This window comes from Lampetra planeri, chromosome 33, assembly GCF_965212315.1.
Source record: "Lampetra planeri chromosome 33, kcLamPlan1.2.h2, whole genome shotgun sequence".
Taxonomy (NCBI): Eukaryota; Metazoa; Chordata; class Hyperoartia; order Petromyzontiformes; family Petromyzontidae; genus Lampetra; species Lampetra planeri.
This window is the reverse complement of record NC_136139.1, coordinates 8,528,107-8,550,485: the sequence shown is the minus strand read 5'-3', so window position 1 is coordinate 8,550,485 and position 22,379 is coordinate 8,528,107. Positions and strand designations below refer to the sequence as shown.

Below are 22,379 nucleotides of genomic sequence, written 5' to 3'. Positions count from 1 at the left end.
TTCCGGGAAAAAGTGCATCTTGGAAAGTGTCACGCAATGCATGCTTAAACATTATTTTTAAAATAGTAATTGATGTACCCATTCCATATATTTGCAGTCAAGAAAATCCATAGAGGCAGACAGTCCAAAGCGTCGTGTTATATTTTCATATTTTGTTGGTGAAACGCCTCTTGTCTCTGCCATTCCCATTGCCCTGTCCTGTCCAGGCAGCCCCTGGCTACCACATGGCCAAGATGATCATCAAGCTGGTGACGTCCATCGGCGAAGTGGTGAACAACGACCCCATTGTGGGCGACAGGCTCAAGGTCATCTTCCTGGAGAACTACAAGGTGTCTCTCGCCGAGAAGGGTGAGGCTTCTCCGCGGTGGGACGTGACAGACCGTCCACCCTCTCCTCCCGCCCGCCTGTCTCGCCACTCATCGTTTGCTATACTCCCAGAGTCGGCCGTCTCCCTTTCCTTCAAAAAGAATCTCCTCCCGGTCGTGTCGCAACAAGCTGGGTGCCAGCCCATCCTACGGACGGGGAGTGGGGGAGAAGCTTTGTTTACAAACTGCCGCATTATCCTCAGTGAAACTGTTTTGCTGGATTTGGGCTTCATCTTCTACCGGGGGAGGCACTGTACCTCCCGTAAAAGTAATCCAACTTGGATGAAACTTTTCGAGTGGTTTTGGGAAAATTGGAACGTGTGCCCTGTTGAAAACTGGCCGTATTGATCAACGCGTTGCCGAAAACATTGGAGATGCAAACCAGAGAAAAATATATATTTGCAAATATGAAAATTAATTGTGCGCTGACATCATTCCTGGCAAGCCTCTCATCGGCTTCCGTGCTGATGGTTACATTCTTTCGAGGACAAACGCACGTTGGAAAGTGCTATGTAATAATCCATGTGTATGCACGACTTTTCTTGCTTGGTTTTAAATCCTAATCCTTGGTGGCCTGGGTTTATTCATTCTGCTGCTCAAAATAGTAAGTGCGTGTGCATTAGGGTGCCACTCAGAAGTTAAGTTTTTTTTTCCAGGTCACGCCTGTTAAACTGAAGGCACTGAGTTTACTGATGCTCCGTCAATATTCTCCGATGACTCAACACGCATTCCAGGCAATGCACTAGAGTCGTAGTAAAGGCATAGACACACAGAGGAGGGGCATCCTGTAAGTGTGAACAGATCAGAATGGCATTCTCAGCCTTTGACTTTTACTGCAAAAGTAATGAGTACGTATGTTGAACCTCTTTCGTTACCGTACGTAACCAACCGTGCTAATCGGAGGTACAGGCGAAGGGCAACAAACTAAACACAAAAAGCAGTTGTAAAGAAATGAGTTTTCAATATAGATTTAAAAATGGATAGCTCCAATGGCTTCCTGAAATCAGAAGGAAGAGCATTCCAGACGGCTGCAGAAGTGCATCTGAAAGCGCGCGATTGCGTAACCGTCTTTGTTTTATGGCAAACCAAAAGCCGCTGCGAGGATGCCCGAAATTCGCGTGATTGTTTACACTCTTTGATGACATCAGCAAGGGAATGTTTTTTTGATAGACGTCCCGTAGAGCAGCGAGTTCCAATAATCGTGCCTTGTCAGATACTGCGCTACATGCCACCGTGTCGGCTACGTCACGCGTTAGCCACGGCGCGTATCTAGAGGCCACCACTCGTGCTCGCGATTCCTCGTCCTCCGCGGTTTCGATCGTAACCGCGGCGCTCGCTCGCTCGCTCGTTCCGCCGCCGCCCGCAGTGATCCCGGCGTCGGACCTCTCGGAGCAGATCTCCACGGCCGGCACGGAGGCGTCTGGCACGGGCAACATGAAGTTCATGCTGAACGGAGCGCTCACCATCGGCACCATGGACGGCGCCAACGTGGAGATGGCGGAGGAGGCCGGGGAGGAGAACCTCTTCATCTTCGGCATGCGCGTCGACGAGGTGGAGGCGATGGACAAGAAGGGGTGAGGGGGAGAGGTCGTCGTCGTCCGACAAGACAACGCAATGGGCTTGGCAACACGCCTTGATGTGGTCTGTGCAGGCGCTCGCTAGGTCGATGATCTCGTCAATCAGCGGATTGAACTTGGCTGATTATGATGAAATGTGACCGCATCCAGCGAGTTGTCCACCGAGGGTGACAGAACGCATGATGAGTTGGTGGACGTGCACGGTGTTGCTTTTTGCGTTGTTTTTATGTGGAGCGCTCTCGCCAGTGAGAGCCAGTCAGTCCAGAAGCACTTCTTTAGCAAGGCTCACTCTGCTCCACAGCAGTGCAGCGGGATTTGTGTAATTTATATTCTTTGTTTTTTTCGGTAAAGTAACGTAGGTTAAAAAAGAAAACAAATAAATTAAATCACGACGTTTCGGAGGCAACACAAGCTTCTGTCTTCAGGTGGAACCGTCACAGCAAAATTACTGTATCAAGTGAAGAGAGCGCTAAGAGACACGAGATTATATATACTGTTTAAGGGGGGGAGGAGCCAGGATGAGCCGTGGGGGGGGGGGGTGATAAGCTGGTGACATCATTTTATTTATTTAAGATGCCAGTGAGTTAATACGGGAGCTAAGTTAAGCCGCCTTTTTGTTATGCTGCAGGGGATTAGGAGGACGGATGAGCGGAGGGGGTGCCGCGTTGTAGGCGATGGCATGTGGTTGACAAAAGATGAACACATGAACAAAGTAAAAAAACGGAGGCAGTAATTAAGCTAACAAACTGGTTGCCTTGCAGTATACTGCAGTAATCTATAAGGCTGCTAAAGTTTAACTTGGTTAAAAAAGGGCTAATCAAGCTTAAATAAATAAATAATGATGCCACCAGCTTATCACCCACCCCCCCCCCACGGCCCATCCTGGCTCCTCCCCGCCCCCCCCCTGAACAGTATATATAATCTCGTGTCTCTTGGCGCTCTCTTCACTTTATACAGTAATTTTGCTGTGACGGTTCCACCTAAAGACGGAAGCTTGTGTTGCCTCCGAAACGTCGTGATTTAATGTATTTGTTTTCTTTTTTGACCTACGTGACTTGACCGAAAAAACCAAAGAGTATGGATCATTGCAGTCACGAAAGCTTCAAATCTAGAATTGTGTCATTTAGTTTATTGTCCTTCCCCCGCACCTCCGATTAGCACGGTCGGCTACGTACGGTGTGAAAGAAGCTCTACATACATAGATACGTACGTATCTATGTATGTAAGAGGGGGGGGGGGGGACAGGTGGGGGAGAGGCAACACCATGGTGGGGGGGAGGGAAGGGGGAGTTCTCGGTTGAGGCGTGGGCGTTGTCGTGATGTCGTCGTGGTCGTCCGTCTCCGCGCGTTGCCGGTGCCGCAGGTACAACGCGCGCGACTACTACGAGCGCCTGCCCGAGCTGCAGCAGGCGATCGACCAGATCAGCAGCGGCTTCTTCTCCCCCAAGCATCCCCACGTCTTCGAGGACATCGTCAACATGCTCATGCACCACGACCGGTACTCGCGACGGCGCGGCCCGCCGGGAGCGCGCCCGTCGATTGCGGCAGAAGGTCCGTAGTTCGAACCGGGCAGGCCGCCCTGGTTAATAGGGGCGCTACGGTGGCGAAAAGTTAACTACCGCGCTTGGTACGCGGGAGGTCGTGGGTTCGATCCTGGAGTTTGCATGTTCTCTCAAGTTGAATCGATAGTGCGCCGATATCAATGCGCCGATATCAATGCGTCGTGGAAATGCGTTGGGAAAAAAACTGAACAGCGGTTCTGCTATTCTGCCGCCCCTCGCCCCCATGCCGTGGTGGCGAGATGTTAACTCCCTCGCCTGGTGTGCAGGAGGTCGTGAGTTCGATCCCATCCCTGACGCCTGTATATTTAGAGTTTGCGGTGTCTTTCTCTTTGTTGTCGCTTAGATTTTTATCCAAGTCCTTCAGTTTTTCCCGCCACATTTTGATTCATGCGTTTAGAGTATTTGGCTGCTATACATTTCCACATTAGAAGCCGCCACTTCGTTAAGCTATAATTTCTGAAAAAGAGCTATATAGCTCAGTCGGCCTTACCTGTTAAAATAAAAAATAGAAAGTGAGGTGTGGTATTGATCGTAAAATACTGCGCGCCGTCCGTTTCGATTGCAGTCGATGTTAAAGAGTAGGCCGTCGTGTGCCAGCGTCACGGGATTCAAATTTGCCACATTTGAAAATGACGCCGCAGTTTACTGTAATTTGGATTGTACATGGCAGCATTCATAGCCTCCTACTGGCAGCAGACTAATGCCCGCTTTCACGCCGGGTGCAGTCACATTTTGCTGCACAGGGACATGCCACCGGGGGTGACACTTTATATGATGTGTTGAGATGTGGTGATGTGAGTCGCTTATTGTGTATGAGAGGGTCCTGTGTAAAGGAGTGTGGCTCTTTATCAAAGACACGAATCATTATAACTATCGAGCATTTAAAGAACAACCTTGCAAAAGTTGCAGCCAACCCTCGATTCATCCGGATTGTGGATTAACAAATTCAAATATTGTAAAAAAATAAAAGTGCACCCTTTATATTCTTGGCTGCTCCTCACTCGTCAAGGGTCGGTGACTCGGGTCCCCCCCCCCGAGTGACGTGAACGCCCACGTGACCGCAGACAACAACACGTCAGCCCAGTGAACCAATCACTTGGAGGAGCAATATAAAGTGACGCGTTGTACGTGTTCACCCCCTTTCCGCGAAGCGGTTTGTTGCATCTCCGTCTTTTGGTTTTATCCGGGCCATGCCCCCCCCCCCTTCCACCCCGCGTTACCGTGCAGTAATCCAATGTCGCCTGCAGCCACGATGTGTTCCGCCGTACCTGCCTGCTCCGATGTTTTACGTGTCGACGTTTGAATGACGTTCGCAGGTTTAAAGTTTTTGCCGACTTTGAGGATTACGTCAAGTGCCAGGAGAAAGTCAGCGAGCTCTACAAGGTGAGCAGTTTACGGCGGACTTCACCAACTCGACGGTTTTGTTAATTAATTGCTATCGGTTTTTTAAAATCCAGCAGTGGATAGACAATGGCTCGTCATGATAACGGGTCAGACCGTCATGCAGACGGGCGTTGAGCGAGAGTGTGCGTTGCGGAGGTTCACAGTTCGAGCAGAGCGGCTGCCCTGGTTAATACTGCAATACCCGCCATCTACTTGGCAGCGGACGTTAAAGATCCCGTTTCTTTATTTGAAAGAGAGTGGCCCATGTGTGCTGGTGTCACGGTCCAAATTTTCAACATATTTGATGAATATTTAGCAAAGTTACTTAATTGCGAAAAGCCACGTCGCAACATCGTCCCCCACGTGGCAGACTGTTTCCCCATCGCAGGCCGGTGCTGCAGTCACTTTGTGGCGCACAGTGACAGCTGCCACCAGGGGGGTCCCCCTTGGTTAGACTACCCCGAGATATACAGCATGGGGGAAGGCGCGCGGGATAAACACTCCGTGATGACGATGACAATGCCATCGCCGCCCACTTACTCCTCCCCCTCCCCTCCTGACCCCACCCACCACGCTTAGAACCCCCGCGAGTGGACGATCAAGGTCATCCGCAACATCGCCGCGTCCGGCAAGTTCTCGAGCGACCGCACGATCGCGGAGTATGCGCGCGAGATCTGGGGCGTCGAGCCGTCCCGCGTCAAGATCCCTCCGCCGAGCAAGCCCCGCGATGAGAGCCACACGGCAGACACGGCAGCCAAAGCAGCCGCGGCAGCCAAAACCGCGCCGCCACTGCCGCCTTCGCACAAGGGGCTAGTGCGTGCCATCAGCGACTACTAAACAAACGGCCCGCCCCGTCCGCCCCGCCCGTGCTGCGCCGTGTGGAGGAGGACGGGGCGAGACGGCGCTCGGGTCCGGGCTGAGCGGGGAGCGGCACCGGCCCTGGGGCGGTGAGCTACGCGACGCTCGCTGGAAAGGGCCTCGTGAAGGTTGCAGGTGAAGATACTCTTTGGTTCTTTCGGTAAAGGCAAGTAGAACAATAATAATAGATTGCGACGTTTCGATCGCCACACAAGCGATTGTCCTCAGGTGGATTTTTTTTTTTTTTCATTTTTCTACGTGACTTTACCGAAATAACCAAAGAGTGTGGATTCCTGCAGTCACGAAAGCTTCAAATCAAGATTGCAGGTGAAGATGTTTTAAAAAAAGGGATGTAAGGTGCAGCCTCTTCAATTGCTCGCTCGTACCACCGCTGGCGGGGGAGCCTCTGCTAGAGAGATCTGTGGACAGCCCATCTCCAAGAGGGCATTTGGCCTACTCTTCCAACACTGTACTGACGTCTCGGGAATGTGGTGGGGAGCACCCAATGCAGAACCGTCCGGAATAAAAGTGTCCGACTCGGTGAGAATTCCCTGGATAAATAGCTGTTATGGAGTGCAGGGTTTAATAATTTGGTAATGATGGATTTTTGTCTGGCCTTGGCAGCACCGAGGGTAATTTCGTGGTTTGTCGACCAGGCCGCGGAGTGCAGTCTACTGGAGTGTCGCACCACTTCTGATTGTTTCCCACTCTAGCAGAGGGCTTAACTCTGCCTCCCGTCGTACAGAACTACACATCAGCTCGCACGTATCCCTCCCAAACTCTGAACGCCCCACCTTGCATGGAGCTCAACCACTAAAGTCGGCACCCGCCCTGCCCCCGTGCCCCCCAGGTAAGGGTGGGTGTGATCCCTTCGAGTCTCGCTGACTTCACAGAACCTCGCACGATTGACCCTGGCCCTCCTTACAGTCCACTGGCGTTGTGCAGAGGCAGCCGCTACCCCAAGTTGGAGTACGGAGGAAACACCCTCCGTGTGTTGCCAAGCCCGACCAGAAAGCCAAGCAAGCACTAACCCCACTGGCAGCACTCGCTAGAGTTACAGCAATACCTGCCGGTCAGTCGATTTCGGCGGGTCACGTGTTCCACCCTTTCCAAGACGTCTGCCTAGTGTGGAAGAGTAGGCCATTGTACCCACTAGAGAGGGGGAGGCCCTTCCGCCAGCAGGAAGTGGTGGTGAGATGGCCATTCCGGAAGCTTCTGTCCGACACCATCCGTAGGAGATGCACCCGCCGGCAAATGATGTTGGGTGCTACCAGGCCGTTCAAAAACCGGATAATATACGACGAGGATGTCGTCGTTGTTAGTGGCGGTGGTGGCAACACTTAGTGCGTGTGCGTGAGCTCCTTCGGCAGGCAAGGCTGCGTTGACTGGGTTATGTAGCCCGCATACCCGGCCACCGCATACCTAAACCGCTTTTGTTTAGCCGGATAGAAGGGGCTAAACAGGCACGACACGGGGTAGAGAAGAGATGGAGTGATGTGGTACAGGATGATGTGGAGCTGAGTGGACTTGCTGATGACTGGTACCAGCGGTGTCAAAATCGTCCTCTGTGGAGGAGGCTCGTGAAGGACGCTACTGGGCAGTTGGAGGCAGTCGCCCTCCAACAACAACAGAGGTCAGAGGAGCGACGCTCACAACAACGAGCGGAACGCCGGATGGCTTTAGCACAGCAAGTTGGCACAGTAAGGGCACAGGTGGTGCATCAGCCAGTCATCTCAGTCAGGCAACCCATGGCACCTGGGTCTGTTCCGTGACCTCCTGCCAGCAGGCGTTCGACACTTCATGTGGCCTTAATGTGCAGATGGCCTGGCACAAGCGCTGTGGTGATGTCACCACTACTTAGTGCCGAATGGCGGTTGTGTGCTTGTGTGAAGCCACTGAGCAGCCCAGCTTCACGTGAGAACGTGGAGTTGGGGTTCTTTCCCTGGACGATGCGATTGTCTGAAAATCGGATCGAGTTGCAGTCTGATTTTAGCTGGGATGGTGTTGCACCCTCGCACGCGTGGATTTTCTCAGGGTCTCCGTTTTCCTCCCATATGTCAAGACCAATTAATCGGCCGAGAACATCTTTAAAAGTTAAAGGATCGCAGAGCTTGGGCAATTGTTGGTGCCAGCTCACCGCGTGGCTGCTGCTGCCTTCCCTACTCCTTCTGTGGTTCCACCTGGAGCCCTTCCTTGAGTCGTTGAAACACTTTTGCAGTGGTAGGTTGCGAGTTGAGATTATTGTTCAAGTAAATTTAAAATCAAATTTACTTCAACCAAAGTTGTAATGAAACGGGACAATAGGGACCTGTAAAAAAGTGCAATTGGAGTTTCCTTGGGGAAAAACCTGATTTTTAGCAATAAAAAAAGTAATCTATTCTAGATTATTCTATAGATAAGAGCATTATAAGACGTCAGCTGGTTATGCAGTCCTCTAGGTTTGTGTGCATGATGCTCCTAGTGAGGAGTGGTGGTGCAGTGGATAGCGCACTGCACTATGAACCCGGCGACCCGGGTTCCATTCCCGCTCACGCCCACCATCTGACAATTATCTTACCAGTCCTGAGCCTCCCCTAAGTCGACTCAGCCTCAAAAATTATACCTTGCACGATGTGTAAACATCAGCACTGAGCGTGGTGTTGGCCACCAACCCCCTTGTGCATAAAGGTGCTCGCAAACAGCACTTGCCCCAACAATCTGCTAAGTCTGAGGGGCGGGGAGGCATCTTTGTCCTTTGTGCCAAGTAAATGACTTCTCAGTCACTCGCCAGGATCACGTTTACCAGGCCGGCCTGCCTCCTAGCCTGATTTCTTTGCCAATGTGAGGAGTCCTAACATTCGTCTTCCGGATGTTTGCCTCCACCGGCGTTACAGACGATGGCCCCCTCGTGAGTTCATGCCAAAATCTTCCACACTAAAATGTGTCCTTTGCTCCAGGGTTTTTTGGAAACGCTGGACCTCACGGCCCACCTCCTTTTTTAAAATCCTTTATATTAAGTTCGCTTGCTTGCTTGTGCGCTTACGACCGTGCAAATCTTTCGGTCGTTTTTTAACCCACTTCCCGTGATCCAATCGAGCTGACATTTTGCACACAGACTCGTTGTGCGTGACAATTTATTTTCGTGAAATTGTTTTTCCATAACTTTACACTTTTTAGGAAAAAAAAAATTATATTTAATTCCAATTGCTTAATGGTGGCAGGCAATCATCTGACCCATAGGTGGCAGCGATCTCAAGCCAGAGGACGAGAGGACTCTAGCCGCCACGCATATAAAGGATTTATAGTGAAAAACTTTGTTTTTACAGGTAAATTTTTTCGTAATCATCAGGCGTGTGCCGCTCGAAACCTCCGCAATTCATATTCGAGCCGGGAGGCATATCGGTGACCTTGGAACGGCGGACCAGCGTGGATCCTGGAAACCGTTGGAATTTTGTGAAACCCCCTGCCCTTGCTGTTTGAATGAGAAACTTGCAAGCTCATGCTGATGCACAGTGGGGGAGATATTCTGCTCTGTGCTCGAGGTTGCTCTAACATTTTCAACAACAGGGAAAAAAAACAACACTCATTTTACTTGCTTTCACTAATTGTAACTTTTTTTTCTGATAGATTTTCTTTCAATAACCTGCCACACCACTGTCCAGTTTACAATGCGGGGACTTTTGATTGCGTCAAATTGTACGGCGCCGAGATTGGTGCGGTGTCGAGATTTGCGTGTGTGCGTGCGGGGTCTTAAAATTTTAACGTTTTATATTTTTCACGTCCATTTTTTCGCCACTGCTCTGGTCGGTCTGGTTGGTGCTGAAGCTATTGGGACTTGTCTGTGCCTTAATCACAAAAGAAGTTTAACTTTATACGTAATAATCTCATACATAGCAGTAGTATTTCACATACTGAGCATTCGCAAAGTATATGATTGTAACTTTTGTCATGAAATACTGGAGTATTTTATAGCCCCTTTGTTAATCCATCTTTGGGCGAAGGCCTCCTCGCACCTCGTCGTTCATGGGAGTTCATTAGTCCAGTGTGAGCCAAACCCTGGTTGCTGGCTTTTGTAGTCCACCTAGATATTGACCTGTTGTTTTCAAAATGTTAAATGGTGTTTTATACAATTCCTTTTGGGTTTTCTGTTATTATTTCTGTTACATTAACTCCTATTTTCAACTGTTAAGTGGGAGCACCTCTGTGACTCACGAATTAAACCAAGCAAAGATTCAAGCCACACGTTTCCCCCCGTGTCGTCTTCTTGTCAACAACACGGACGTCCACTCAGTAGTTGGATCTGTCGTTTATTTAATTTCAACCCAAACAGGAGGAAGAACAGAGTGGGTAACACGGTCCTGAACAATGCCTTGTCAAAAAGCTGAACCTGGTAACCCCAACTCCATTCCCATGAGGAATGGAGATCCGGTCCGAGTCTTTGGTTCTGCTCACTGGTTGCACCATGCTGGATAGATGAACCAGCCACAAGTCCTCTGCGTTGATTCGTGATGCCCGTCAAGAGGAAATGCCCACTGTAAAGCACCATCAGTGCTCGATCTCTGCCGGAATTGTCCGGAAAGGAACACTACCAGGAATAATTTTGGCTTGCCACATCCATCTTGACTTATTTTGTCCTCAAACCAAACCTATTCATAGGATTATAGGGATTGATATAGGGTAAAATAATATAGGATCAGGCATGCCTTGTATTCTAGTGGTTAGTGCCTTATGCGGCTAATACATACTCCAAGCCAGCTGAGCAGTGTTACATACACTGGAGTGAGAGATTAAGCCCTGAATGACAATGGTTTATGAAAGTGATTAGAAAGTGCTGATTCATGGATTATGAAAGTTCTCCAGTTATTTTCCCCCCACTGAGTGAAAGTTTGGCAACTTGATTTCCTACAATACTGACAAGGTGCCAAACCAAAAAAAAATTCCCTTAACATGAACAAAAAAACACCCACAAAAAATATGAATCTCCAAAGTGACACCATCGACCAACCCCGTCGATTCACTTTTGCAACGTAGCACCAGACGGAACTTAACTACTGAGAATTCCCAAGGCCTCTGTCCTGAGTAACAGACCTTGGGTTGGACCAACTGGAGGGGAGAGAATTTCAGTTGCAGGTCATCCAGCTTTGAGCTCCTCTCACCCCCCCCAGGGCAAAATGGTACAGTCCCTGTGGAGTCACGCCCATGCAAGATAGCACGTGCAATCCACTGCTGGATGAGGGCAGCCCCACACAGTGCGGGTCGTGGAGGGCGGGAGGTTATGGCTGTACTTTGCCACGGTGGTCGGTGCGGGTTGGCGAAGGCGGAGAGCATTGAAGTACAGTACAACAACGGATTTTGGTGCACTGCCCAACCAAAGTAGTGCTGCATGCTGTTAACATTTGGACGGTTTTCGTGCAAGGATGGGTGACCATCCAACACAAAGGTGGCAGCAAGGCACATGATTATTCAAACGGCAAAACAAATTGCACTGCAAGAAGAAAATTGGCTGTCTGGGTCGTTTTGCTAACAACCATGGGGCCAGATTGGACCACCAAAACGTCTCTTCCCCCCCCCAGCTAAATCGTACACAGACAAAAGCAAGCATTGTCACAGCAGATGCATTCGGGGTAGTAAAGCCAACAGAGGCACCAGCCTCGCAGAGCTGCGGGAGGTCTTAAACGTTCACTCGTGGGACCTTTCATGTTCGTACCATCGGTCTTGTCTTCCAGCGATCGACTAACGTTTCTTTCCAGTGTCCCCCCCCTCCTTTTTCCCCCCTCACTACAACACATGACCCCCCCCCACCGCCCCCACCATGCACCCCCCACCCCACAACTTTTACCAATTCCCAGTCTTCCACTCTTATTATAATGACCACGACACCAAAAGCCAACAAAAGCTGCCATTAAGATTGCATATAAAGAAGCAGCTGAACGTCATCAACATCATCATCATCGTCGGCGGCGGCGTCGTCGTCAGCATCATCATCGTAGCTACCCATGCCACGCGCGCGCACATGCGTGTGGGCAAAGCCCCCCCCCACCCAATCCCCCCTCCCCGCGTGCCAGTCGTGGTTGGGCTCCCGACGTCGTTTGCTCGTTGGACGAAGCCGCAGCTACGGAGAGCGCCGCTCTGGCCGACCGCCCCCGTCCACTCGCGCGCGACGTTCACGAGTACAAGGTGAGCTGCAGCCACTGGGCGAAGAGAGGGGTCAGAAGGTCACGGGAGGGACGAAGGAAAGACATTTGGGGTTACTATTTGTCCTTAGATGAATGTTATATTTTCAATGAAAGCGAGAGATTGCTAAAATGATGTCATTGATGTGTTAACAACACTGGCCTCACAAAAATATATAAAATCGGTGACGTTTCGGGCAACGGGCCTTCGTCAAAGCGCAACGTCAAATTAAATCCATTTGGTTGCGAGAATTGTTGTTCGACTTGTCAGGGAACGAAACGGGTGACAATTTAATGTGGCTATGCTGGTGGTTGGAAGGGTCTCTTATGCCCCATGTTTGGCCTCATCATTACGTGTACGAATCGAAACATCTATTTGTGAATCGTCGAAAGACAGACCCAGAATACGGTGGAGAGGAATGAAATCTAGAGAAAAATCTAGTTATGCTTTAAGCCAGGAAATAAAAGCAGAAGAGTGATTTGTAATAGATTACACACTGTCGTAAAACGACAAAGCCTGCAATACAAGAGGACACCTTTAGACGGCAAATCCTGTGATGTCAGGAACCCAAGATGTTGGAGTTATGAACACTTTGGTGATGGTGTTAGCACCCTAGCCTGGTATACAGGAGGTCGTGGGTTCCATCCAGAGCCCGACACCTGTATTTTTGGAATTTGTACGTTCTCACCATAATTGTGTGGCTTTTTGTCCGGGTCCTCTGGTTTTTCCTTATACATTTAGAATTAACGTGTGTTTAGAGTATTCGGCTGCTATAAATTTACACATAAGCTCCTTAAATTGAGCTATCATTTGTGGCCAGTTCGCTTATAAAAAAAAAGAGCTACATCCAGTAGCTCAGTCGGCCTGACCTGGTAAAAATAAAAAAAAAGTTAAGGTTAGTTTCATGCATAAGATTCAGACGTGTGGGTCAATCCTGATCCTTTTCAAGTTTTTACATTAAGAACCTCGCCTGCTGTTGATCATGTTTGTAGTCACCAATTGTATCATCTAAATTGTGCAATCAGTGGCAGTCGTGTCAGTAGATGAAGAATCCAGAGCAGGGCAACAACTCACGTTAGAGAATGGCAGGTGGAAGCAGATATCACAGAACTACCTCTGAGATAAATCCCTTTTAAGTGACCTCCGTAGAGGGCAGCACTTGCCCACCCGCTCCTTATGCCACCGAGGGTAACGTTCGTCGCATGGCAGTCAAGCCGATTAGATTTACATTCTCAGAACTGGAAATGTAGCCAAATTTAAGTTCGGAACCAACGTTTCCACGATGCGTTTTTCTGCACGTATTCATTTGTGACTGGGCTGAGGCCATCGACTCTACACTTTAACCATGGCCCATTAGCACCCGAATTCAAACGTGAGGCTCAGCGGTGCTGGATCAGCGCACCGATACGCAGGGCTGGAAATGGGACGAAGTTACTGGGGGGAACTCGTGAATGATTCGCCCCACCCCCACTAGATCGTCGGAGGAGGGGGGAAGAGGAGCTTCGCTCCATGTATGTGTAGTGGTATAGCGCCGTCTGTTGTCCAGCAATGGCAACTGCGGTGGACGAGCAGTACACACGCCGGTGAGCGTATACACGGCGGGTGTGTCGGCAGGGCGGAGGAACTGGGGCAAGGGTCATGGAAGACCCCATCTGAAGCCCCTGTAACCCGCTCGTGGGTTCAAGAAGGGAGGCACGGCCAGGGCGGAGCCAGGCCATGCTGAGTAGCATTAAATCAGCTGAGAGCCGGAGCTCGTGGCTGCCGGTTCTGGGGAGTGAACTCGTCTCGTCGTCGTCTTCGCTAGATACTGCTCGGCCGGATAGTTGTTGACCGTTTCGGTCGGCGCCATCAGTGTTACAGGGTCAGGGTTGTGTTTAGGCTCGGCTAGACGACTAGGGAGAGTGTGAGGGCGAACCTGTGAAGGTGTTAATAAAGAAGGTGCCTCCTAAAAAACCTTGTCTCCCACTCCGCTGACACTACATGTGTCTCTGTGCGTGTCTCTGAGCGTATCTGTGGGTTTCTGTACGCGCCTGTGGGACTCTCTTAGTCTAAGGGTTTATCTGCGAGTCAAAAAAATATATTAAATTTTTTATTAATAATTAATTCCAGTCGGGTTCAAATTTTCACACCCACCACATAATTCCAGGGCTGACATGGCTATTATGAACCACCGAGTATCCCGGCATCCACCTCTCTCTCGCATGTGCGCAGAAATAACTTCATTGCCATGTATAAAGCATTGCAATTTACATTTTCCCTTGAGATAAAAATGCAAAATGTTCAACAAATTCCAGGCACGATGAACACAAACACTCCGAATCGTTGTACCTCATTCAGGCCCAGGTTGATCATGCCCGTCCCTTTCTTGTCAAAGGCAGCAAAGATTCCTGTTTAAAACAAGCGAAACAAAAACACAAGCTCGGACCCCTGCTGACGAGACCCACAAAAGTCGAACCCAACCCAGGGGATTATTGCTGTGTACAGAAATGCTGCGGGGGAAACTATTGGACCGGAAGCCCCCATTGGCTGGTGGACGAATGCATTAGATGGGATGAATCCACGTCAGTTTTGTTTGGGGCAAGAAGCACAGAGCCTCGTGTATTCAAAAGTTTGCTTGCGACACGGAGTTTAAACGCCCGGATAAAATTCCAGCCTATGTTGTCAGTAGGCACCAGTGCAGCAAATTCCATTGTTCTACTGCACTATGCTCCAGTGTCTATGCTCCCCACCTTCACCGCCCTGTAGCGAAAGTTTGGTCAAACAACTCCCATGACCTGCATGGTGGCGCAGAGGCCCTTGTCCAAAAAGGCCCATACACATAATTGTACGTAAAATACAGATTGTATTTTGCACTGTATTCAACGGTTTTATTTCTGCTATTTATACAATCTACTTTGTACCCGGTCTCAGTGGACACTGAACCTTGATTAAATAATAAAATAAAACTTCTGTCTACACGTCTGTGAGTGCGTACGCCCGTTCAGATTCTTCGCGCAGAGCGGGAGTCTTACTGAACATGGACTCGAGTCGCGTGAGGCAGGCCACGTAGCCGTCAAAGTTGATCTCCAAATTCTCGTCCGCGTATCTCATGGCGACGAGCTCGTGCAACATCGTGGTAAGCTTGAAACCTGGCGGGCAAAGTAATCGCGTGACCAGCGAACACATTCAACAGAGGAGGGGGTAACACAGCCACGCTTGTTGCAGAAGTTCGCGGTTCGGGCCCCGAGGCCGCCCTGGTTAACACTTGTGGCGAGCGGAAGTGGATTATGTGGAAACAACACGTGTTGTTTCCAAATGTGGAGGAAAAAACCGGAGGACCCGGAGAAAAATCCACACGACCATGGGGAGAACATGCAAACTCCAAATATACTGGCGTCATAATCGGGATCGAACCCACGACCTTCTGCATATCAGACGAGGGAAACAACATGTTGCCACCGTGGGGCCCCATTGCCAGCAACGCATTTACTATGGACTACTATGGCAACCAGCTGTAGCTGTGGAGTAGACCGAGTGGAGTGCTGTCTAGCCAATGAAAACAGAGTTTGTTAATAAAGAATGTTCGATAACTATGATTGGTCTAGAGATCACACGACCTCGGGTTGTCTCGTGACCAAATATCTGCGATCCCATTGGAAGTTGCAAACCCCAGTTTCCCACCAGGGGGCACAGCAAATAGATCTGTTCACAATTTGGGCTACCACACTTTCTAACGACAGAAAATAGCCCGGAAATTATTGCCAGCAACGACTGCTGACAATAGTTGATTTAAAAATAGCTCTCGTGCATCGTCATCATCATCATCGTCACGGCATTCAGCGGTCATACTGGACATGTGTGAAAGAGCTTCATAGCTCATCAGATTTCTCCAGTCTAAATATAATAACCGCGAAGCAGGTCTTCATTTCAGCCACGTTTACCGTCCCGGTCGGCGACCCCAGAAAACATTTCTGTTAACACCCGGCACACCGCATCCAGTATACCGCTCGCTACAGTTGCAGCTACCATAACTCCAGGTGAACCACAGAGATCTCCGGTCAGAGGTTAATCCTCCACCTGCTCCCCATTCCCAGCCGCGATGACCCCTTTACATTATAACCGCCACCTCAAAAACAACCGCAGCCGACGCGACAGTGAGATTTACCTGCAGCCTCGACGGCAGACCTCATCTCGTACGAGGCCATCGTGCCCGAGCGGTCGGTGTCGAACTCCTTGTAGATGTCCTGCCGGGCGACGGGGCACAAGAGATGCGTCGCATTGAGACATCACTTGGAGGCGCAATGACGGACGCACCGGTTCGTCGCTCGATCCTTATCAAATTCACGAGCTTAGCGGTGTATAGCAACCCTTTATTTATCGAGGCCTCTACTGCTGCCGGTCAGTGTGGGTTTTGGTGCTGGTGGTCGTACCCAGGACCGGGTGCCTGGGGATCCAACTCTGGTCGCCCGGTTTATAGCGTAATTATCGAACCACTTCACCACCGCTCCACCCCAAAACGGATGGAATATGCATCAAGGTCACGTGTGCATGGATTCACGTGCTTTCTAGCGATTGAAGAATTGATGAAGGAGAGTGTAGAGTGTGGGGCTCAAGACAAATGAGCAGAACAAAAGTCACACACGCAGAAAGATTCCTAAACAAGCGAAGATGTCCGTCGAAGGCACAACAGTTTTTTAAAAGGGGGCCCGGAATCGGAACGATATCAAGGCAAGATGAGAGCAAGCTGGAAGTGAGTTTACAAAACTGGACTACATTCATAAACAACCAGTGCGCCTAAAGAAGGACATAATTAACATCAGAGGTTTACTCACAATGGTCCACACAACAGCACGTAAAGGTTTTTTAATACAATGTTGCATTTTTGCGTTAAATGAAGGAGACTCGACCTTTCAGAGGAAGTGCGGTCACCAATAATATCCGGTGACCCAGTCGTATTTTAACGAGCCTGACTGCTGACAAGACCCTGCAGGACGAAAACCAGTGCAGACTCTCCCTGCTTAAACAAACCCCGCTTGGTAAACGTCGGTCTGGGAAGCCGACCCGCGTGAACCTTACCGACAAACTAAAATCATCCCATTTTATTATTTATTCGACTTCCTACGCTCCGTAACCATATCGGATCACTTTGGCTGGGTCAGGTGAGTGCACCGGGGAACTGGTGGCGGAGGTGCGGCAGCAGCAGCAAGCAGACGGAACTCACCACCCACTTCTTGATCTTAAACCACAGGTACTTGAACTCCTCGTAGCCCAGCTTGCCACTGCCGTCTTTCTGCAGCGCGCTGAGTTAAAGTTCATCGGCGGGACAAACGCGTGCGTTGCGCGCACTTCTCACGTATTATTGCTATTATTATGTTGTTAATTTACTAAGTTGGGGCTACACGTGGCAGTCATATCCCCCCTCTACTAGTGGCAAACCAATGCCCGCTCGTAGGCCAGGTTCTGGGTCACATCGTGTGTCACACGCAGGTGGAGAGCTGCCAGCAGGGGGTGCCCTTTATCAAGTTTTAGATGAGATCGTGTAACGTGTAACCCGAACTTAGTAAGTTAATGTCAGCAGCTAGTGGCGTGTAAGCCGCTCTGGGGTGCCCCAGCGTAAAGGCGCACACAGTCTGCCAAAAACAAATTACTATTTGTATTATTATTATTATCACTTGTGTGTAAACCACCTTCACCAACACATGTCGGCCAGCGTGGTGAAGTATGGTTAAATAGCCCCAATGACCCGCACCGTGTGGGGAGTCCTTCATCCAGCAGTGGATTAACACGGGTGAACATCTGTATGTAAAATCCCAGGTAAGGACCAAGTTTGATTTATATATATATATAACAAAAAACAATTGGCCAGATCATTACGTCAGTGCGTAACCCAATGATCAAATCCTACGCGTTTGACTTTTTGCAAACGAACGCTGGACAGAGTGGGGGAGGCGCAGGGAGGTGGGGATACGTCCAGAAGTGCCACGATCCCACGGCAAGTTTCAATGCTGAAGCCCTTTGTCTTGAGTGAAGGGTCTGTTCAGCATCCACACACGCAAAGACAAAGATCCCCCCCCGTATAGCCTTTAACACTTTGTCACACAATAATCATGCATCACCATTCTCCACACACACACACAGCCACGACAGTCACTGAACGTTCATGTGAGAGTAAGCGTGCGTGCGTGCGTGCGCGAGTGGCCGGCTTTCCGTCCGTACGTTTCATGACGATCTTATTCAGGATTCTCTGAAGCTCGAGGGAGCTGATCTCCATGTCCTGAAGAAAAAAATTGAAAATTATATCGTAGAACCCGATCCTTCAGTTCGTTCACATTTAAAACGAGGCAATATAAGAGATGGTCTTTTTCTACTTACAGCCTTCAGGCCGTGCTGAAAAAAAATCCCATTGAAATCCCACACAGTGGCACTTAATTTGTTAACTGCAGAGGGATGAACAGCTAAGCCAACCTCTTACTGGGCTTTGAATTCTTATACCTGCTGATTAGGACCGCAGGTCGGATAGCACGACTATGAATGAGATGCTGCCAGTTCACCGCGTGTCCTGGTTGAGCCTCCCAGAAACATGGTAGTCCTACGACGACGAATGATGAAGTCGCACGCTCATGTAACGGGCGAGTAGCACTACCTGGACAGATCGTCAGCAAATGTCATCCCTCATTAAAAGAAGTGTTCACTCAAGAAGAGTGAGCGCATGAGCTCCACCGTCACTGAACAGGCTTTCCCGGGTGAACAAAATTGAATATCTGGGACACACCAACCACCTGTAGTGATGGCCCCACTCTGCAGCGGTGAACGAGGCAGTGAAATACGGCGTGGAAGCCAATTTAATTTTATTGTTTGGGGATTTTTCTTTATTTCTTTTGCTCCAACCTCGTGAGTTCATGGTTAAAGTCCCACAGTTCGTCGAGTATAATTTCCGGATCTGCTTTGCGACACTGCCTCGGCCACACCGCCCTCCCTGGGGCACATGTGGCCAGTCCACCGGCGATCAGCAGGAGCGGCAGGGGACCAGGTGCTCTCATGCCGGGTCCGGTAGAACTAACGGACTAGGCGATTGGCGCCGTGGCACCCCCTCTCCACTCGCTTTGTACGTGCCAGCGAGTGGAGACACGGCACGGAGGGCACGGAGGACACGGGGGACACGCAGGGGCATGGGAGGGGGGAGGTTACAGGGGGGCTACTCACATCACCAGCGAGGACTTTGAAGGCGTTCTTGATCTGCTTGTCTTCCTCCGTCTCAGGCTGCTTGGGAACCACGGGCTGGTGGAAAGGAGATCACGATTATAAACTTAGCGGATTGTAACTGGGCACTTGTGATAACGTAACACAGCGCAGTGTTTGGACACGCACTTTTTTTCACAGTCGACTTGATTACATGGACCAATTATTTTTGTACGCATGGGTTTATCGTTCAGGTACAGCCCTTTTCAGTTGCAGCGCCTGGATGAAGAGAAATTCCTCAAACCATTGCAGACATGGGAGTTGTTTGACCATACTTCACCATGCCGGCGATGCCCAGCGCTGGTTAAGATATCACCCGCCGCTGGTATTAGCCGTGGCTAGAAATCGAACTCAGGTCGCCGGGTTTGTAGTGGACTAGTAAACAAACGTTCTCAGTTACCTCTGGTGGTATGTCGGCAGATATGCTGTTGTCCATTTCACTGCAAGGGAAGGAAAAAACAATGTAACTATTCAAACTTGGCCATCACAAACGATAGCTCAACGTAAGTGGTTTGTCAATCACGTGGAAATGTATTAGCAGTAGCCAAATACTCGAAACCACGGGTTGATAACATGCGGCTACGGAGCCGCATGCGTCTCTCTACAGACTGCGTGACGTGACGTACTGTGTACTAGCATGCATTGCAGCTCTTGAAACCTTGAGTTTTGCATCGAATTCTCTTCTTGTTATTTTGGTTGCCAACCCCTGCTTTAAACGGTGCCATGTAAACATCACGAGACCTTTTTTCCCGGCATCAAAGTATGAAAAATACGAATAGGATAATAATAGGGGTTTTCCCCTTTTTTCTGGCAACAAAACTGAAACCTTTTTACGATAAATCATGTGTGCATTAACCACAATACTTTTGTCAAAATGCAAGCTGTCTCTGATGTGGACCAATCAGTTTCAAGGCCAATGCATTTATTATCAGTGTGTTTTTTGTTTGCATTTTGACCACAAGTATTGCGGTTAATGCACACGTGATTTCTCGTAAAAAGGTTTCAGTTTTGTTGCCATAAAAAAGGGGAAAAACCCTATTATTATAATTTGGTACTGGCAAAGGAGGTATAATGAATAAGAACAGGTTTTACCCTTTCCTGGCAATAAAACATGTGTCGAGGTGTTCAAACACCAAATATAAACCCTTTGCAAGGAATCAAGTCTGCATTAACCACACGTACTTTGTGGTGAACATGCAAACAAACATGCTCTGATAATAATATATGCAGTCTTTGAAACTGATTGGCCTACGCCAGAGACAGCAGCCTCCTTTACGGCCTAGTCTCACGACCAGTGTCAGATCAGAGAACGCCAAAAGGCGAACAGCAACAAAGACGATGCACGCATCAGAGCATTTATAGCTCGGGGTGAGCAGCTTTATCTTGCGACCTTTTTATTCAACTTATTTTTGCACCGCACGTGGCCAAACGTGCTGCATCGGAGTGGAGTGATGGAGGTGGGGGCAGTGGTGGTGCGGTATCGGTGACGAGCTCTTCCTCACTTGGACCCGTTCTTCTTCTCGGCGTAGAGGCGCACCACGAACTCGGCCTCCTGCTTGGGCTCGAAGGTGGAGGGCACGATGACGTAGTTGCCGGGCGGCAGGCAGAAGCGCTGCGACACCTCGCGCAGGTTGATGAACTGCTTGCTGCGCGCCTTGGAGGCGTTGTAGAGGAAGAAGTCCTTGGGCAGGTGGCCGCCCTGCTGCTGCAGCTGCTCAGCGAAAAGGGCCCCCCCCCCCAGAAGAGCAACAGGTGGACAATTATGATTCATACTCTCAGGTTTTTTCGGTAAAATAAAATAATTATTTTATTTTCATTATTACTTTTATTAACTTTTACTTTTATTTTTTACCTACATGACTTTACCGAAAAAACCTGAGAGTATGAATCCTTGCAGTCAGGAAAGCTTCAAATCTAGGACAATTATGATGCTGATGATGATAATGATGATGGACCATAATGATAATATTGATCATGATGATATTGATGATGATGAAATATTAGGCTTTATTCTTGCCGGCAGGAATACGGGTGTTAATATGTTCATCATCTTGATGCTGGCACAGAGGGCCTCGTAATGATGATGATAATAATGACCACAGTTACTGATTTACCCAGGAAGAAGCTACATGTGTGAGTCCGAAGGCTTATTTCCAAGAGTGACCTGCTACATCAGAATGTGGGTTCGATCCCGAAACCCGATGCCTGCTGTATATTTGGAGTTTGCATCTTCTCCTCGTGGCCACGTGGATTTTTCTCCGGGTCCTCCGGTTTTTCCCTCCACATTTAGAATCAACATCAGGCGTTTAGAATATTTGGCTGTTTTAAATTTCCACGTAATAAGCCGCTTGGTTGATCTATCATTTTTGGCCAGGTCGCTTATGAAAAATAGCTATATAGCTCAGTGGGCCTTAGTTGGTAATATAAAGAGTTTAGTTTAGTTTAGCCAACAACCCCACTTCCATTGAATCGTACGTTGACTTTTGGGTTAGGGCCACGTGAAGATCTCACCAAATTTGTGTCGTTAAGACCCTCCGCCAATTGTTGGTGTTACTCCGTGACGCTTTACCCCCCCCCCCTCCCCCCCGTGTTCCCCCACCCAAGCCTGCCTGGCCGTTCGCCGCACCTTCCCCTGGCTTTTTTTTACTTACGATAAAATACTTCTGGGAGAAAAAAAACCACAAACCAAAATAACCCTTCGCCAAAAAAAATATATTGCGTAATCGTTATATCGGCTGCGAAAATCCCACGCTTCAAGTTCACCAATTGCACGGTGTAGGAAATAGCTGGAGATTCCAGAGTAGACCGATGCAGAACGGGGGGGTGGGGGGGGTAAGGAAATTAACAACTTTGCCAGCCCACCAGCTCAATGTTGTAGCAATGTATCTCGTGCCTGGGGTACGACCGCCCAGTAACTACATCGCCGTACTTGGTAGGATTTTGACAAAAAAGCAGTCAGGTCGGTCGATTGAATCAGCGCTCACCAATTTCACCAGTGATCAGTCGCCTCCTGATCATTCTCCGATCGCTACTACCATGGTTCCTGTTCCTTGGAACTTCAAACTTTGATTCCTCTACCCATGTTGAAGACTCGTGTACCAGACCGTTTGTATGTTTGTAGAACTTCTTTTGCACCATACGTAGCCAGCTGTGTGATGATCAGTTGGCTACGTACCACCACACTGCAGGTCACAACACTTTTTCCCTCTGCTTCTTGCCTTGCACTGCTCCACTTTGGAATTCTCTCCCAACATCTTGCCCCCC

At 49.3% G+C, this 22,379-nt stretch overlaps 2 protein-coding genes across 2 annotated transcripts in view; one reads left to right on the top strand and one right to left on the bottom strand.

The window, feature by feature from the left end:
• Nucleotides 1–9,959, top strand: part of LOC144729743 (glycogen phosphorylase, brain form-like) — a 29,214-nt gene extending 19,255 nt beyond the window's left edge. The window contains exons 16-20 of the mRNA XM_078610209.1: nt 207–348; nt 1,732–1,939; nt 3,305–3,439; nt 4,820–4,886; nt 5,466–9,959. Of these exons, the coding sequence (XP_078466335.1) occupies nt 207–348; nt 1,732–1,939; nt 3,305–3,439; nt 4,820–4,886; nt 5,466–5,723 (810 nt within the window). The 3' untranslated portion in view covers nt 5,724–9,959. The remainder of the gene's footprint in view (nt 1–206; nt 349–1,731; nt 1,940–3,304; nt 3,440–4,819; nt 4,887–5,465) is intronic.
• Nucleotides 9,960–10,017: 58 nt separating this feature from the next.
• The window catches only part of LOC144729745 (calpain-9-like), a 43,143-nt gene continuing 30,781 nt past the window's right edge, over nt 10,018–22,379 (bottom strand). The window contains exons 11-20 of the mRNA XM_078610211.1: nt 20,618–20,826; nt 19,516–19,555; nt 19,080–19,154; nt 18,093–18,150; nt 17,845–17,909; nt 17,098–17,166; nt 16,042–16,120; nt 14,909–15,025; nt 14,226–14,284; nt 10,018–11,914 (exon numbers count right to left, since the gene is read on the bottom strand). Of these exons, the coding sequence (XP_078466337.1) occupies nt 11,888–11,914; nt 14,226–14,284; nt 14,909–15,025; nt 16,042–16,120; nt 17,098–17,166; nt 17,845–17,909; nt 18,093–18,150; nt 19,080–19,154; nt 19,516–19,555; nt 20,618–20,826 (798 nt within the window). The 3' untranslated portion in view covers nt 10,018–11,887. The remainder of the gene's footprint in view (nt 11,915–14,225; nt 14,285–14,908; nt 15,026–16,041; nt 16,121–17,097; nt 17,167–17,844; nt 17,910–18,092; nt 18,151–19,079; nt 19,155–19,515; nt 19,556–20,617; nt 20,827–22,379) is intronic.